This window comes from Anoplopoma fimbria, chromosome 6 (genome assembly GCF_027596085.1).
Source record: "Anoplopoma fimbria isolate UVic2021 breed Golden Eagle Sablefish chromosome 6, Afim_UVic_2022, whole genome shotgun sequence".
NCBI lineage: Eukaryota > Metazoa > Chordata > Actinopteri > Perciformes > Anoplopomatidae > Anoplopoma > Anoplopoma fimbria.
The window spans coordinates 11284736-11304387 of NC_072454.1; the positions used below are offsets into that span (position 1 = coordinate 11284736).

Here is a 19652-nt window from a genome sequence, read left to right on the forward strand (position 1 = left end):
GTCAACGAGGCACATTTACAGAGGACTGGAGGTCAATTTGGGAAAAAAATTCTGTTAGTTTAGTTAATTATATGCAGAGTTCTGCCGTGAAACACAAACAATCATTAACTCAGTTTGAACATAACAAGGATCATCAGAGTCCTACAGAGTCTACAGAATTGTCCATCTGATCTACTTCACACCTGAGGAAGTGCTTTGTCTAATTTGTTCAATATGCACAGGTTCCCCTCCACATTTTGCATTATTGCAGAAAATAAACTCTGTGGCAAACAAAAGTTTACGACACTTAAAGTTTGTTCAGTAAGATAATCAACACAAATGAACAACAATCGAATGATTTTTGAGGCATTAATGCAATCGACAGAAGTAAAAGGCTTATGTTAGGCTTTAAATTAACTACACCGCCGCATGACTTCACGTAACCACTACAAAGCTTAAGGCAGACTAGTCGGCGATATGACATTTAAAAGTCACATTTAGCCACTTGTTAGCAACCGACTTTTTGTGACACTTTAAAAGCTTAAAAAATTCACGAGTCAGGTATTTACTTAAGTTTATTATGTCTTAGAAAGAAACGTTAAAACCTCTTAAGCTTGTGGTATTGCAGACACCTTTCTAAAAGCAAAACAAGCAAAACTGCTAAATTCTGGGTGGGTGGGGGGTATGGCAACTCCCACTATAACCCATCCAATCTGTAATGTTTTACCTTTTACTAAAAATAAAGGCATCGACAAAATAAAAGTAGTTGACTGATGAGTTTTATAATCTTTGTTATTCAGATCATTTCTCTGTTAGAAATTTTATAAAGCTCATCTCAAGATAGCAACATCATGATACATGACCAAACTATTATTGCTGTCAAGACTGCAATTATAATCCTATCAATTTATTTAATGTCTCTGATTATGACAGGCAGAACTTCATTAAGTTATTATATCTGTTTCTTGTACACCTTCACAAGGATTACTTCTTACCAACATTCAAGGTTTTATCTCCAAATAATATACGTCTCAGCAGAGATACTACCACTGTCTAATGTTAGTTAAACAAAGTTCAAATGCTAATGTGATTCATTGACAAGGAAAGTAATGCTTACCAGTATAAAGACTATAAGGCCAAGATCTATAGAGGCATTTCAATTTGACGATCAGTGCCACCACCTGACTCTAATAGGACACATTATGGAGGGAGCTGTCAGGCGATACTGAGTAATTTTTAATACAATAACAAAGATGCTCTATTACAGTCACCATCATGCAGAATACTATTGGCTCTGCACCCGTGTTAGTTCAGTGACATAATGACCCATCCTTCTTTTATAGGTTCCTCAGTTTCAGGGTTTTAGGACTCAGGGGGGTCAGGGTTTCAGTGCTATTCCCACAGTCTTGTGTGTCGTACACAGCGTGCATTTCACTTTTTCTGCAGAATGCTTGGTATAGTCGTATAACATATTGAGGCTGGATACACTAACCTTACAACCAAACTTTTCTTCACATCCCTGGAGTCCACAAGCATGCCATTGCAACTCATAAACTGTTTCTAACTTTTAACACTAACAATAACGTTATTGCCGGCAAAATAACTCCCTAGGATAACGCTGTCTTGCTTTACTTTTCCATTGACGTGAAATGTGAATGTTAGTGTAGTGGCCGAAAAATCTAAAACAAACTTAAATCAAAAGGGCCAGTGAGGCACCATGTGTTTGTGGTTTACGCAGGCAGAATCATGCATTATCCATACAGGATTCTGTTTTTCTCATGATTTATTTGTCAGAACTAAACAAGCAAGGAAACAAAAGAACAAAGGGAAATCCTATCGCTGTCTCTCCTGCTGTTGTAAAAAAACGTAAGCCAACCCCAGTGCATGCTGGTCCTGTACCTGCCTACCCCTACATATAACCACAGGTGCTCACAGTGTTATGCAATTCATAAACACATAGGCAAACCAAAAACTATGTAAATGAAGCAACAATAACTAACAACTAATTAAACTAAACGAATGACTATCAGAAGAAAAAGCTATATGAATATATACAAAAAACGAACGTAAATAGGCAAACATCTAGAATAATTAAACAATAATATTTATGAATAAAATAACTAAATACTAACATCAAATAAATAGCTCCTACAGTTTGCATTGGCAGTGGCAGTGTGCTCCAAACTTTTTTTTCTGAAAGAAAGAAAGAAACAAATGTGTGTGTCCCACCTGCTAGCTTACAACACCGCTCTGCACTGCGTTCATATTCATACAACGTCGTGCCGTGACTCGGCGCTACTGACGTTATCGCGGTCCGACTCACGGCACGACGTTGTTGCGGAAGAATATCCACGCCCACCTGCCGGTTCACACCCCTTCATGCTAACGCTGTTACCTAGGTCTGCACTGCTACCGTTCATTGCACTGCTCGTGCTGTTAGCGAGGTTAGCTGACCTGTTAGCAAAGATTAAGCTGCTAGAAGTGCAGACAATCTCCGCTGAGACTATCAATCATCGGACAAGGTTATCCTCCTCCGTTTAAAGCTTCTTTATTAGAAAATATTTTAATACATTACAGTAAAATGGCCTGCATTGTATCATTCATTAATTCATTTTTTACCTCCAGTGAAGGACGAAAGAGAGGCCTATCAGCACAAAGTAACGTTACTTATGTTTTGAACTTCGGTTCAAGGTTGAGCTTTCAATTCTGCTGGATACAAAATATTATCATGAATAGACCTTTTCAGAGTTGACAACATAAGCATTCAGAATGGGCCCCTTTGTATTTCCTGAAGTATGTTAATGCAGCTGACAGGAAGTAAACAGCAAGGCCGGGTACTTAGACCACAGCTGTTGCCCTAGCAACAGAATGGTTTTGTAAAGCACCGACTCCTACCACCATTATTATTACTAGTCACATTACTATTGCTATTACCTGTACCACTAAGCATATTAGCTTTACTTCCACCCTGAAGCCCTTTTTGCTTTCTCGCTTTGCAGGTTTCCATGAATCGTTGTGGTACCTGGACCGTAGTCGTGCCTCCTGCTGTGAGCCGACTGACACCCACTGCTACTTCGATTATTATTATTAATCACATTACTATCCCTATTTCATAATTATAATTCTACTATAATAATTGCTGCTGTTATTATAAGTAGTCTTAATTGTTTTTTTCCTTCGTTACTCTGCTTACTACTCTTATTATATGAATCATTTATGTCATATACATTGAATGTGTTGTATCTCTGTTATGCTGTTCATTCTGTACACATGACATCTATTGCATTCTGTCCATCCTGGGAGAAGGATCCCTCCTCTGTCGCTCTCCCATAGGTTTCTTCCTTTTTTCTCCCTGTTAAAGGGGTTTTTTAGGGGAGTTTTTCCTGTGCCGATGTGAGGGTTCCGGGACAGAGGATGTCGCATGTGTACAGATTGTAAAGCCCTCTGAGGCAAATTCGTAATTTGTGATTCTGGGCTATACAAAATAAACTGAATTGAATTAAAGGTCTATATACATATCTCAATCTGCAACATAACTAAACATTTCTCTGTCAGGCTAATTTAGTAGTACAGTTTTTCCTCTTAAGTGGAAGTATACGGTCAGTTGACAGTCACATTATAATGTTGAGTTGAATATATTTGTTAAAGTGCTTTTGGTGCCTTTTATAAATGATTTCAGGGTACAATTAGTCATAATTATAATATCATTTTTTAAATATCTTAATATCATAATACAACTGTGTTTTTGACCCTGAGTAGCTGTGACTTGGGGTGTGTGATGCAGATATGGCAGATAAGGCAGCGCATTGTTGAGTGTGAATTGTTTGGATGATCGTCGCCTCTGTGCGCAGTCTCTGCCTAAAGAGGAGGATGTTGGAAGAACATAGATTGCGGGACGGGAATTTAAAAACAAGGTTCAACAGCTCCGTCTTCCATACTCAATTCCCAGGAGTACCTTGTTCTGACACTCAAGGGCGGAATAAGCTACCAAGGAGCCGTGTGGATCATCTTGGTTCCCGCTAGGTCTTCGGTTCAAATAGATGAAAATACTTTGCAAGCTTGTAACCACAATGTCTCTTTCTATTTTCTAGTAACTATACATTGTTTAACAAAGGAGTAAATCCTGCAAAGGCATGTCCAAGTTCATGGGAGCTTTGAAATCTATATATTATATGGTGACTCTACATGACTATACAGTGGGTCAAAAGCAATAAATTAAAATCAACAGTTTGACATTTTGTGACATATGGTGATTCCTCTTCATGCATAAAGTTGGATGAGAAAAAAATATGTCAAATATGTTTATGACAGGGAAATCTGGGATAATGATGCTGCAATAAGAAGGCATTTTCTGGAAATCTGACTTTTGATCAGTGGCATTTACATGGTGAAAATTCAATATACTTGTTTTTCTGTCACTGATATTATTATCCAATCAATCCAGTGTTTGAACTTTTAATAACTAAGTAATATCAGTGTATTCCCTGTAGATTGTGACAACTAGCTAATGTTGGTCTTTAGTAATGCAGCTCCTCACTTTCATCCACTAGTATCACTGCTGTCAGAGAGTAAAAGCAAGAGCTGTTGGCCTTGAAACCCTCAGTGAAAATTCACCAGACAGTTGAATACAAAGCACACATTAAGTGGAATCTTGTTTTTTTGGTATTCCTGCATGCTATTTTGAGATTCAAACCAAAACTAATCACTCAGCTGATGGCGTAAAATTCTGATGTGTAGATGCTGGCCTGGGTGGAAAATTTACGTGCCAGCTGCATGAGAGCTGCTATTCAGCGCATCTCTCGCAGCTTTGGCAGTTTTTCATCTGAAGGAGCAACAGTGTCTCTTCACAGATCTGATAATATGCTTCAAGAGTTGAAGGAGAAGCATTCATGTGACCTTAAAAATTCAATATGAGCCCTTGAGGAGGAGTAAGACACTGAGTATAAAACATAGCCTCACATTATGCATGTGCAGAGAGGTTTGTAGTCGCCGTTTTTAAAAACATAGGAATAATACATGAATCTTAAAAAAACCTGGGCACTGTTGATATGGCATCATGGCAGAATCTGAAGTGTAAGAGCTTGAAGTTTGTGCTGCTGTGTGTTTTGTGCAGGACTTTGCTTCAGGCTGGCAGCAGGTCAGAGAAGCCCTGTGTGTTGTGGGAGTACTGCTTCATAAATGCCTTTCAGGTTATTTGCCCTTTTAGCTTAAAGCTCCTCGGGTGATCAGCGTCAACAATGCACCCAGAAATCGGTTTCTGAAAAGGGCACAGAGCGCAGAAAGGCAAGAGCCAGTTCACCAGTGCCCTTGAATCCTACTCGCAGGAGCTTGAGAGTGCTTTTAGGTTATAAAAGTTTAGTTTCTTAAGAGGGGACTCCTTGTTGGATTAACCCTGGTACATTTTTTTTTAAACTTCATTCGTCCAGCTGACACTCTGTCAAAAACCGGCCAGATGAGAAGCTTTGGCTCTGATGATTACAGGCTTCAATGAATGAGTGATCTTAACTCACTTTTTGGAGTCGAGTGCGCTTCAGATTTCTATCGATGGTTTCAACCTTCGCTACACCTCGCTCTCGTTCACCTGTTGTCAACACATGGACACCGCTAATGAACGAATGGCTCTCATCCATTGATGATCCAGAAATAGCATCTAATGTGTACTCCTCTTTCCAAATGATAATTTGACATAATGTCCCCTTGGTAGGCTGCCTGACAAAGTGCTCTGTGCACCGAGCTGCACCTTGGTGACTGCACGTTTAACAGTTAATTACATTTTCTACATTCCTTGAATAGTCATTGCAAAAAAGACTTACCTGTGGAATGCCCTAATGACTCCCCCGTCTGAAGGCCTTCTTTGGCTTTCAGAAGTGCACCCCGGAATGGAAACAGCTTGCTTCCATTACGCATTCATTTAGAAAATTGATTTATTGACTTATTAAAGCAGTTAGAAGGAACAAAAAAGGTTTCATCTTGATTTATTCAAAGTAAGGATATGTTTTGGGAAAAGCTGCTATACAGCTTGAGTGAAATTTTAATTTCCTTAGAAATAATCAACATGCCTGCGAGTTGAACTGGTCAACATTCTTCAATGTATTTTAGAGAAAATTTTAATTGCAGCCAAGGTTTTTGCCTGAGGTGTGTGTGTGTGATACATTTAGAATATCTAATACTTATTTATATCCCTAATCCTATCTCATTATGTCTTTCTACTATTCAAAACCTCCCCACCAATGCTATATGAATTTGTGCCTGCACAGTGATGGGCTCATTTTGTTTGGCCTTGTCTTCAGGTCCAAGGATCTGATCAAGGAGGCCATCTTGGACAATGACTTCATGAAGAACCTGGAGCTGTCGCAGATTCAAGAGATCGTGGACTGCATGTACCCTGTGGAGTATGGAAAGGACAGCTGCATCATTAAGGAAGGCGATGTGGGCTCGCTGGTCTACGTCATGGAAGGTAAGAGTACACATGCACCCAGGTAAACGTCTACCCTGCAATTAAAAAGTTGAAAGAGTAGAACAAAGAAGAATAATTACTATTTTTAAACACATTCAAAGGGATCTGTAGGGCTGTCGGGTGAGCTATAAGAGCGCCGGCATGACAATGACAGAACACAAATGAAAGGGCATTATTGATGGGTTTCTGCAGAACGATGAACTAAAATTCAAAACTTCACTTTGTGATGCTCTATGAGTCACTCATGTCCCATTGATTTTATTTTGTAGGATGCTGTGATTCTTTCTATTTCATTCCTTTTTAGCGGTATTGTTTCAGCATGGGGTTTTTATACTCTTCTCTTTTTTTTGACAATGAGCCTCGATGATACAGTGTGAGAGCTCTGATGGCAGGAACAACAGTTCACGCTGCCTGGCGCTGATGGGATTTGTGAAAGGGCATTTTTTGCTACATGATTTCTCACAACCGATACTGCTACAAAATGTTCAGAGAGCCCTTGTCAATGACAATAGATTTGACCTCAGGGAAAATGGCCTCAGTAAATGCCTGCACAGTATAACTGATCATTATGAACTAGACACTCTCCGACTCAATATAGATTAAATATATAAATATAGATCATCTACATTACTATTATTGCTCGCTGCCTCTCTTAAACCTCTTGTAACTGATCCAATATGGATTGAAAATGTTTAAAGTTGGAAATACTTTCCTTTATACCTAAACAACATTGCAGAACAAAGGGAGGGAGTAGAGAATAAAGACACTGAAAGCTTGACTTTTTGGGGTTGGTATAAAGCCAGTGGCATTTAAAGGTTAATACTTTACCAGGAAGAATGCTGATATTGATTGTTGCCCCCATTGTTTCATGTGGGCCACCTACTTTGATTATTGAATTGGAAAGACAATTCCCAAATGTAGGAAGGTAGAACCAAAATAATGAGAAAGCAAATTTTCTAAACTAAGAGACTTTTTTTAAAGTTCAATTCTATCACAAATCTATAATTCTATGAAATAATTCTATGTACTTGGCTCTCTTCAAGCCGAGGCAGGTAGGATTTGTCACGTTTTAAAGGGCTCCAGAGACAGTGTGGGATGTGTTGGGATGCCAGCAGAAGTTTTATGGCTGCTTTCCGTCTTCATCTGGTCTTGAGTGAGTCACTGGGTCTGAATTCAAAAACCTTTTGCGGAGCATCTAAGAACTGTGACTTTAAATAATATTGAATTAGGTAGCTGAGAGTCATATTGATCAGTAGACCATCTGAGATCTTTCTCTCTACTGTCGTCTTAGAGAAACGGATAAAATGTAATTATATGAAGTACAATAAAACAAAAGCATAATGTATTTCTTTAGGTTAGCCAAAATGTTCAGTCTACCGCACCTTCATGTACTAGCACATGTATCCACTTATGCACGCACACACCTTCAGCGTCTCATCAGGTTTGGGAAAAATGATTTCAGTGCTTAGCACACCTACCGAGCACACCTGTCAACACCATGGACAGCGCCTCGGTAGAGGAAAAATTATGTTTTGTCTCCCAAAATCAACCAAAAATTGTTAATTGGAAAACTGTCAATTAACACTAGTAAACACAAAATAAAGGGATTGCATTTGTATAATATACCATATTGATGATCATCAGATGCCTTTTTAAAAATAAACAGACATTATTTGCCAGTGTGCAAAAGCTCAGGCTGCCTAATTGGCTGACTGTGACATATTCTCCGCCAGCTATTGTGTATTGCTATCTGGCCTTCATAATATGATATTTTATATCGGCATTTCCATTGTACATGACTGATAATGTACTCTTGCAGTGTGAGCAGAAACAGCATTTACATTGCCAGACCAATGAAACCAGGACAATCCTATACAAAAGAGAATGAATCCTTCTGACATTATGACCAAATACCTGCTAAACTAATGACATTTCCATCAGCCTTAACTGTACTTTGTGGTTTTGGGCTAATTAGCCAATGTTTGCATGCTAACATACTAAACCAATATGATGAACATGTTAACCATTATACTGCTAAACATTCACATGTTGACCTTGCAATTATGAGCATGTCAGCATGTTGATGTTTCATTTCACAGAGATGCTAGAAGGGCTGTAGACTCTCATATCATAGTCAAAGGGGCAATTTTTCTGCAGATGTCAGTACGCTTTGCTTATAATACGGTTCATTGTGGTATACTTTTACTTCAGTAAAGGATCTGAGTGCTTCCATTAACATCACTGTTGCCACATTGTTGCTCTTATCTGTAGACTGAGACAGATATGTAAATAGTCCCACATGTAACTGGCATCATTCAAATAAAAATGCAAAGGCCTGTAGAAAGGTCACCTAAGAGCAAATTTTTACATTTGGGTACTTGGGCACTGTAAAAGCAAATCAGGGATTGTGTCTTTAATCCACTGGCAACCAATGAAATACATTTGAAGCCACATCCTTTATTATTGATTGTTGTTCTGTTCTGTTCAGAAGAGTTGTGGATGACAACAGGAAAAAGAAACAAACCCCAGATGCTGAGCTGGTGGTCAAAAGAATCTGTGGTCTTTTTTTAAGCGATTTCTACCATTCAGTAGGTATCGGATAGAATTTAGGATCTCCCTTTGATGAAGGCTGTGAAAAGTCGATTGTACCAGAGGTGACTCCTCATGCTAGGTCACAAATGAGCAAGCGTCACACTGACATGATGAATAAGTTCCTCTTGAGTGCAACAGAAAGAGAGGAACAAAAGATACGTATCTGTCAGAGAAAGTGCTTTGTTATTTCCTCTCAGTCAGTAAAAGAAGAAATACCTGTAGAATAAATTAAAACAGGGCTTTTCAAACCCTTTTAAGGAAGCTTAACATATTTATCTTCAATGAACATTGTCAGCTCTTTCTTGTGGCCCCAAACTCTTTTTTACGTTCGTCTGCATGTTTCTCTCTCTATCTCGTGTCCCTTGCCTGCAGTTTTTCACCCTAACTGGCCTCAATTTTGTTTTGCATAAAAAGCAAATGTTGAAAGCACCGGCCCAGGGGTTGATGACTTTGTGTCAACGTCTGTGGAGGCACATCACAGTCTGTCACTTTTGAATGCACACTGACAGGACATCTGAACGTGCTATGCCATGTAAAATATACAGATCATTTCCTAGTAGATGAAGTGTTCACTGCTCAGCCACTAGTGTCATTTCCTGGTGAGACGTGGCAGGCTAATAATCTTTCCCTGGAGCTGACATCGTTTATCACGCATCATGTAACCAAATGAGGCACAAGTAAGCTACACGAATACGAAAAATAGAATCATTGTACCTTTTTTTTTATTTTTTGTAATAGGATATGCATATCTTATTTTCCCCTTAAATAGAGTAAAGACAGATGTCACGGCCTCCCTGTTTAAACAACCTCAGGGCATTTAGCTTTTGTTGCAGATGCACCTGATAATTAAAGATCCGATAAAACAGGAGCTGAAGAAACAGAATGGATTCTGGCACTGGCTCACATCTACAATGAGGCCGCCGTAGCTGCCTTAATGAGGGTTTGTTGTATTTTGGTCGCATCCACTGGGCTGAACCTGACGGTCCACTTTAACATACTGATTGCAACTGAGACAATAGCTCACGTTTCCATGGAGATGAGAGAGGCTTTTGATTGGAGGTGTCGTCCTCGAAGACCCGTACAGGTGGCTAATGATGATAATAACTAGTATAATCACATCCAATTACTATCAAGTACCGCCATGACAGTAAAAAAAACCCTTGATTTCCTTCATCGTCATCCCTCAACTTAATCTAATGAAAGTGTGTTTGCTGAGAGGAGAGGTAGCCCTGCAAAAATGCAAATGGTCATTAATATGAAGGACACATGATCGGTTTAGTATAATTTGCAATAAGAACGGTTATCATTGCGCCTGTCAGATGGGGAATTAATGACTCAAATGAAATGGTTTTGTGTCAATACAAAAATAAGCTCATATTTGAAGTTCATTTTAAGATTGAGTTATGATCATTGAAGGTTGGCTTTAGATTTTTTATACAAAATATTTATGTTTAGGGCTGCAAGTAAAGACTATTTTCATTATTGATTAATATGCCTATCTCCAGTTAATTGATTGAAAATGTGGGCTACAAAATGCAAGTAAATATGTAAATATATATCCATCACACAGCCCAGATCGACAGATTTAAATGGCATGTTTGTCCCACCAGTGGTCCAAGACATTCAATGTACTTACATAGAAAACTAAGAAACCAACAAATATTCCCATTTCTGTTCTTAAGTCTAATGGTTTGGTGTTGTTAATATAAGAGTAAAAATTTGGGCTGTACTTCTCTGTCTGCACACAACTACCGTTTGGAGAGGAAAACTTTACTGAACAGTTTTTTCAGCTTTATCATGAAAACAGGATGTTTGAGGGCTCTCCTGAATAGGTTTCACTTGCCAACTTTGCATTTGTATATGAATGTTATGAATTCAATTTAGGATTCCTACTTTCCTTTATTTATCTTCTTCCACCCTGTTGTGGAAATAAGTAATTGAGGATGCAGGCATATGTGATATTGACATAAAATTATGTATTTTTTTTCCATTTATCTTCTAGGGAGAACTGGCTGTCTGCCTTCGTGTGTTCTTAGTTTTACTGCGTTAACAGGGAGGGCAGACTGAAAAGTGAGGAGACAGAGTGGTAATGTTACAGTATAAGTCAGCTCCAAATCCCAGGTGTTCGCAGTACATTGACAGGTTCTTTGACAGGTTACCATATTCAGCTGCTGGTGTTCAGGGAATTTGAGAAGACTTGGATTTGGCAAATTCTCAACACAAATTGAATAGAGTCCCAATTATTTTATTTGACCTGCTCTTAGGCAAGGGAAATATACTGTTTTGACAGATTTCTTCAAGAAAACTTAAATGGCATGTCTGAACAGGACAGGAACAAACATGCTGTTTGGAGGCTTATGCCGAACTACTCCTGACAGTTCAGTCAATTTTCCTTTTCTTGCTGCTTTTAAAGAGATATACCTCTGAATAACAATGAATGTCAATCTTTGTGACTCAATACTATTTTCTCTCTATAAGAGGGAGTATTTGATGGTTTTTGACTCCTTGATATGACACTCAAGAAGCTTGGTAGACATGATCTGTCTGCACGCATCTCTAATCACATATAAGCAGCATTTAGAAACAAGAGGCATATGTGTCTGTTTATCCTGTTAATAATCCCCTGTAGCTTCCACTAGCACTTTATCTCACCTGTCACCTTGTACACTAGCTTACAGGCTGAGTTATTAAAAACCTGACATGAAAACAGATCTCCAGCATTGCTCAACATGCACCATTTTATCTGTTTTTATTCTTCGTCATCAGCCCCAGTGCTAAATACATAAGATTCTTCAAACTAAAAATGATCTTTATTTAAAGGCAGCCAGCCAAAATATACCAACCACTCTACCAGCTGACCAAGTATCAAGTTGGCCGATTTGTCAAAGAATCTGTACGAGACAAAAATGGATGAATGTCTCTGGCCGAGACGCTGACAGCAGGACTCGTCCTCTCTCTGTGCTACAGGTTTGAGTCTATAGAGAGATGCCCTCTGTGCTCACTGGCTATGAGAGTAAAAGGAGTTGGTCTCCTGTCTCATCCTGAGCAGCGTATAGAGATGTAATCAACAGCTGCACCTGAGTGTTACTCATCGTCCTACTGTAGGTGTGAGAGGACATGAAGCAAATTACTACCGAAGCTCCTGCTGTCGATAAACTATCGACTGATTATTATGATATATTTGCATATTAATAAGCTGATATGAAAATAGAGAATGCATCGGGTTACAGAAATGTGAGTGCACTAACCCACTGCGGCACATTGTTGCCTGGCAACTTAACTAATGCAGCTCAGGAAAGTAAAAAGGCTCACAGACACAGAGTTGATTGGCCCCAGAGAATACAGCATGTAGCACACATTCAATACAACAACCGCTGCCTATTGTAACATGACAGCACTGTACAGCGGCCAATTGTAGTTTAATAATGAACCTTAACCCACTGCTGAGGCTCAAACTCACCCCGCCTGCTGAAAAAAGGCTTTTCTGGGGGGAACTCAATCTCAACTACTTGGGAATAAAATCGAATTGAAGATTGATATTGTGTATGTCACACAGCATGCAATACTATTATGACCATGTGATTGAGTCGCATATAGCTGGCACTCTTCAAGGCTGTCGACTCTCATGATAACCCTAACGGGGTTTATGAAGGCGTCGTCTTGGGAACGGTGAGGGGTCTGTAATTGGAATGACATTTAAACACACTCCCTAGTTATCTCCCACACATCAGGTAGTAGCCCTGTATCTGTCCACTTAAATGTGGTCGCCCCCTCTTATGATGGAATATAGAAGCAAGTGCAGAGGAACTGCGTTGACAAAGTTGCCCGTTATTAAATGAAAACATGTATAATGACATTTTCCCATGTTGGGTTAGGGTTAGGGTTAGGCTTAGGCTGCCTGAAATGTCACAAAATGATCTATATTAAATCTCTTACACTTTTAGGAACCGCACATCACATGTCTACGTGAGTGTGTCATTATTTTTATTCACATGACTGTCGGAAAATGTTGAGGCATGAAAAATCAATTACAGTGAACTAAAAAAAAGAAAATATTTTCACTTTTTTAGTATTTTTGCAATTTATAATCTAATTTAAAACTGAGATTTAATCAGATGCAAAGCCTCTATAGATAAGCGCATTATCAGAAATTGATTTTGTTTTCACATAAAGCAACGAGAAGAGATGAAAACATGTGGACATGTCTACACACTACACCAAATCCAGGTGGCTTGTTGGATTTCAAGAAGGTGGGTAAACATCCACCAGCATTTGCTGACACACAGTAGCCTAATGATCCGAAATACCTCTATCAAGATGAATATAACGTCCGCTAATGTGTCATTTATGTGCAAATGGTGTGCAAGCGTGTGTTGCAGATTAATAATCTCACCTACGCTAAGCGGAGCACCATCTGCCCTGAACACCAAGTGAAAATACTCTGTCTCGCAAGTGTCTTTTCTCATTTGTCCTTTCTCCCTCTAAGCCCTTTCCTTTTGTCACTTACACAAATGTGCGCACACACATGTTCAAGTTATCAATTCAAAATGCTCAAATACAAAATCATGCACCAGTTTCCCCTCCGTCACTCCTCCTCACATTTTACCTACTTTGACCCCAATCTGTCCTCTTGTCACAATCTTTCTCCACTTGTTCATCACTTCTTCTTTTCCAAAACAGTCTTATTCTTCTTTGTCTCTCTTCGACATCCCACCTGTCCATCTTACCTCATTTTCATTCTGCTATTCTCTTGATACTCTCTGCCTTTCTTTCCTTTACACCCCCCTTTCTTTTCTGTCTTAAAGTGAGAGATGGCCTTTTATTTTTTCACCCCTGAATAAGAATTGATCCCCATTTTCACTCCGCAAAGTCCGATGAATACACCTTGGAGCAAGAATTACTGAGTGATTTGTGAATGATCCCTGAGCCTTCATTCCTCCTTTGTGCTTAATGACGCTTTTGAGGGTTCCTCATCTGGAAAGACGATGAAAGCAGTGTGCGTGTGTGTGTATGTGTGTGTTGGTGTGACATAAGATGAGTGGAGGAGGAAAAAGGAAAGGCACACTGACAATAAGAGCTCACAAACACCATAACCTATTATGCAATTGTAATGTTTAAAACTCCATTCTTTGCTTTGACTTAGACAGGTATGAACTGTACTGATTGATTATCTTTTTCTGGCTGTATGTCTGTGTGTGTGTGTGTGTGTGTGTGTGTGTGTGTGTGTGTGTGTGTGTGTGTGTGTGTGTGTGTGTGTGTGCACGTGTGCCTGGGGAGGTGGTGGCCATAGACTTGGAGTGATGCTGAGAGTCTTCTGTGACTGGATAAGCTGTGTGTTTGCTGAGGTTTCACACTAAGGATACAAGATAGGGGTCATATGTTCTGCTACAGTGATGGATGAATCACTTCCCTTCCACGGGCGCCTGGTTAATTATTAACATAGGGGAGTAGACATGGAACATATAGAATTGGCTGGGGTTTCTTGGGGTCCTGAAATTGTTATTTAAAACAAATTTCCTGCATTTCACCAGTATCTAACCTCTTGGTTTAGTAAGGAAAAACATACACCTTTTTCTTACCTAGATTAGATAGTTAGAGGATGCTATGAAAATAAAAAATATGCAGAATATTTCTGTAAAACTTAAGGGGCTGACTCTATGAATTGGGTCCACCTCCACCGCTGAAACTTGTCTGTTCAGCGAGCTTATGTTTGGTGGGGTGGCTAGCAAAATTGACCCACATTTCGGCAATAGTCCATTTTAAAGTTTGGCTTGAGTCAGTGGGCCAATCAGATTCATTCAACATATGCTAAGCCATCTTTGTCTATAGCATGTTTTCGGTCCAGGATCATAGTTGATCTAAATGGCATGTTTCTTACCTTTGCAAACAGACTTGTGAATGACATTAAAAGCATTATGTAACAAACGATCATCAACAGTTTTACCTGAACCAACTCAAAGACTGGTCCAAAAATGAGTGATGATATTGAAATGATCATACATATAGGCTGCTTTGATAATATCACCTGATTGCAGGGACTGTATGATGACAGTTTTAAAAAAGATAAAATGTGGGGTAGCAAAACTCTTGAGTCAAGGTTTACAGGAGACGGTTTCTTTTAAATTACTCTTCTTTGACTGCAGACTTTTTTATTGAAGTCTGCTGTGTTAAAATGAATCTCTTTGATATATCATTTTTTTTTACTTTGATTGCCTCCTCCACAGTCTCTCCAGCATGGGAATTCATAGTTATAAACTGAAATTATGTGTGTATGTGTGTTTCATGTGGTGTTGGTGTACAAATACGCAGATGCAGGAGCATATCGCTGATGTATCTTATTTATCTAAACTTATCCTATAACCAAGAAAAAAAACTGCCTTGTTTTAAGTTTGAAGTCAAATAATTTTTGTACATTAACGAAGAGCTTTTGAAATAATTACATGAGCCCAGAAAGCTAAACGATTCTCAGCCCATCAAGCAGCATGTAATATTAAATCAGTCGGCGGGGAGGAAAGTCAGAATGTTTATGCCCACTCACCTACAAAGCTGACGACTTTCCCATCAGCCTGAGCTTTACTTTTTGTTTAGTGCTAATTAGAATGTGCTAACATGCTAAATAACATGCAGAACAAGGTCGACATTATATTCGCTAAACACTAGCATGTTAGCATTTAACTGAAAGCTGTGCAGTACCTCCTCACAGAGCAACTCGGGTGACTAGACTCCTGGTCATGTTTGTATTTGTGTCCTTTTTATGCATGGAAATAGAAATACTCAATGTGTATGTTTTGAAAACGATGTTTGTGTCCCCAACACTTTTGACAACACTGACAGGGAATACAAATGTCCCTGTAAATGCCTTCTCGTGTCTGCAGCGATACAACGGCTACTGAAATGAGAGAAGGCTGTGGAAATGAGAGAGGCCCACTATTGTAGTACTTCACGTGCCGTATTAATTTGTATTCTGATGTTGACGTTGTCTAATTAAGTCTGGTCTGCATAAAAGAAACGCAGTGCAGTATGTGCACATGGCATGGACGCTAACTGCTAATTACAACGCGGTGATTTCGTCTGTGAATACAAAATGATAATTTTCACTGCCCCCTGCTCAGGCTATCAATCAGCTTGTCAACACAACAGCAATAAACGGAGTTTGATGAGTAAGAGACTAGCAGAGTGGGAACCAGGGCTATTATAACGTTTTAATGAAAAAAGAGATAGGAGCGGTATTCTAGACAAGGGAATTTAACTGTTGTGTCTCACCTCACTTGTCTTATTACTTCCGCTGAGTGAAAGTATCCATCAGTGTGAGGCTGAAAGGCTCTAAAAGTAGACGCGGTACTACTGTGTGTTCTCACTGAATCCCTGTCTCCAAGGTAAAATGATGTAAAAAGGATGAAACCAGCTGGCTCCCGTATCCCATAGACGACGCACCTTTATTTTGTGTCTTTAAGCCTCACAAACCACTTGTACAGCAACTGCAGTGCAATTTCGCACTGTGCCGATGGCAGGGGGCCCTGCATGAGGGTGCCTCAGTCGAACTGAGAAAAATATGTGTGAATTGCTCTCACCTCAAATGATACGATGTTCAGCATCGCTCACCTATAGCATCAGGTGTCCTCCTCGTCTTCCTGCGTCTAACCCACCTGCTGTCGCTCTGTTTCTTTTCAGCGCTGCCTTCTTACAGCTCTCACCCCACTTGCCTTTTCACAGCCTTTTTCTTTGCCTTTGAGTGTTTGACGTCAGCTAGTTTGAGCTAAAAGCCAACCTGTAAAGGGGTGCATATAAACACAACCGTCTGCTCTCGTCAATAGAGAACGAATGGTGGCGCAAAAAAAATGATTGTGAACTGAGTGCCCTCCAGCCATAGCCGATGAAAGTTATGCAACATTTGTCAGTCAGCAAATGTTTGACTGAAACTTATTTTGAATCTTAATTCCACTCTGCTTTTCTACCTCAATGATAGAGTTTTGAGATGAACAATGACATGACAAAAAACAACGTGCAATGAGATTCACAAAGAATCCTGAAGTTGAAATATTTTGGTCACACTTTTTATAACATAAGTGGATTTCAGCTGCACAGCACCTGCATTCTCCCCCCACCATCTACCGATTGGTGAAGCTGCAGAAGCTTACACAGACTGCTCTACAAGTTTGTTGACAAATAGCTGATGACAGTCAACAAGGATATATTTTTTTTGGGGAGATGATGCAGACGTGCCGCTCTGTGGAACCGGGATTGAGGACTCTGGGCAAACATCAAACTGTCTTTATGTTTAAAGGCTGCAGTTTTCCACCTACTCTAACCGCATCATCATGTAGCTAAATAAAGAGGGTTTTAGCTCAAAGTTTAGAGAATGGTAAAGCAGTATAAGATAATTAATATAACAATTTTAGCTAACCATTATCATACTTCACTGGCCCTGTCTGGATCGTAGTTAGCTGGTATTGCTAACTATTAATTGTGGAGCAGCTAACCATTCTCTATACTTTAATGCAATGTATGATGCCTAGTCACCTGCTACAAAGAACTAGTGGCCGGCATTTCACCTCAGTTATCCCAACAAAAAAAAAAAAAAGATCCATTTGCTGATCCATTTGCTGTATGGTGTGTGTATGTTTACAGTTTGTTCATTGGTCTAAATCCAAAGGAGCAGAAACGATAGAACAACCCACACCTTCATCTCCTCCTACCACCGGGAGATCAGTCGTCACTCGGCAGCTCTTGGAAATGGACCCCAGCAGCGGCTGCAACAACTCAAATTCAGCCAGCACCATCCCAAGTGCCAGGAGCCACAGCGGGCTGGTGGAGAGCTGGGTTTAACCTTTGTAACGGCAGCTACAGAGGGTTTGCTGGTCCTAAAGGGAGTCAGGGCAGTCCCCTGAGGTCAGATTCCCAGTGTTAAATTTGAGCTAATTGGGGGGTAGCAGGGTGCAGGCTCTCCTCCCAGTAAAGCAGTCTCCCGGTGGATGAGACGAGGGTGGGAGTCATTGTCTTGTTTCTGCCACTTTAGATTTAAACCAATAAACTAACTTTCACAACGTACATGGACCATGGATTTATTATTGACAAGCCGTCTTCTTTGTTCTCGTGAAAGAGGGCAGTCCGGCAATACAGTGACGCACCATCGCCTCTCGAGGAACAGATGGTACTACAAGACATGATGGTCTGGGTCCAATCGATTAGCATGCTAATTTCAGCTGATATTTCTGATACATAATATGTAGATGCTTCTTTTGACCTAAACATTTTAACTAACATTCTGTTGATAATGTTAGTTACATTTTGGATGTTTTAAACAAAAATTCTGGCCATATCTTACACATTGCACTTTTAAGCTACAACAAGTATCAGAAACGGTATTATTGCCATGTGCGTTACACATACAAATCATTTTTGATTGGTGATTGGTGCGTGACAATAAACAGTGTAATAGTAAAATACAATTTAAAAAGAGAAAATACAAAAATGTAAAATAAGAAAATATGATAAATATGTTAACAAATCAAGAATACCTTAGCTTCGTGATGATATGAATAGAGAAGATATCAGCAGCAGCAGCAGCCTGCAGCGTATGGTACAGGTTGTTAGTAGGATTGGATGTAGCTGTTATCGGTGACAGCAGAGTTGCACCCTGCTGCTGCTGCCCATTCAAAATACAGAGCACCATCACCGCTGAGTGTCGGGAACAGAGGTAACCACTCACTGTCGGAAAGTGTCTTAACATTTGCATTCCACATGCCAAAGAGAACACACCTAAAACACTGGTCACCAGCTAAGCATCATCCTGTTGCTTGTATTATTTCGGCCTGCAGTTATGCACACACATTCTCTGAAACATCGACTTTCAGTTTTTGTCATTTCCAGCACCGGGGCTTAAACTTAATACAAGTCTATCCCATCCCGAGCAACCCTCCCCGATTAATAACGAAACAGTGCTCTTACTCTCTTTCTCTCTCTTTGTGTTAGTTCTTGCTGTTGACTCCAGCTTACATCCGTATCTTCTTGAACTTTAGGGTTTGCTTTGTTTTTTAACTGGAGAGAAAAATAATGCGTGCTTTAAGCCTGAATGCTGCATGGTCACAGTTCTGTGATCAGGAAGAATGGCCAATTTAAAGAAACATTTTTTAATTTAAGAAACCATTAAATAGCTTCAAATCCAAACACAATCATTTTGATATCCAGCCGTTTGAAAATCATTTTTTTCTAAAAAGTACAAATCTATTTATAATTTTTTTTTCATTTGCTGATGTCTGCCCACTCTGTTGAATCATGTGTGGCATTTATCATGACTGGACAGCTATGAATATTTGTTCTGCTGAAAGTGTTTTTTGAGAGGTCACATTGTGTTCTTTGAAAAAACAAGGTGTAAACACAAATAACAGCTCAGAGCAGATCAAAATCTATCACTTCTGGCCTATTTAAGTCAAACTTTTGAATTGGCTTCAATTTATGAGCTCTTTAAAACCACATAGTTTTTTTTAAGAAAAAAAAAGCAGATGGTGATTTTTAAACTTGAGAATTTTCCGAGACCATTTCAGTCCCTGATGAATAGATCCCACGCTCGACCAAAAGGAGCTTTCAGCCTCAGTCCTCTTCCTCTCGTGGCCTTTCCTCCACA

At 39.5% G+C, this 19652-nt stretch overlaps 1 protein-coding gene across 2 annotated transcripts in view; it reads left to right on the forward strand.

Moving 5' to 3' along the window:
* LOC129092017 (cGMP-dependent protein kinase 1) overlaps positions 1 to 19652 on the forward strand; it is an 83202-nt gene that overhangs the window by 6964 nt on the left and 56586 nt on the right. For both annotated transcript variants that reach the window (XM_054599762.1, XM_054599761.1), the window contains exon 2: positions 6270 to 6436. In XM_054599762.1, coding sequence (XP_054455737.1) covers positions 6270 to 6436 — 167 coding nt within the window. The remainder of the gene's footprint in view (positions 1 to 6269; positions 6437 to 19652) is intronic.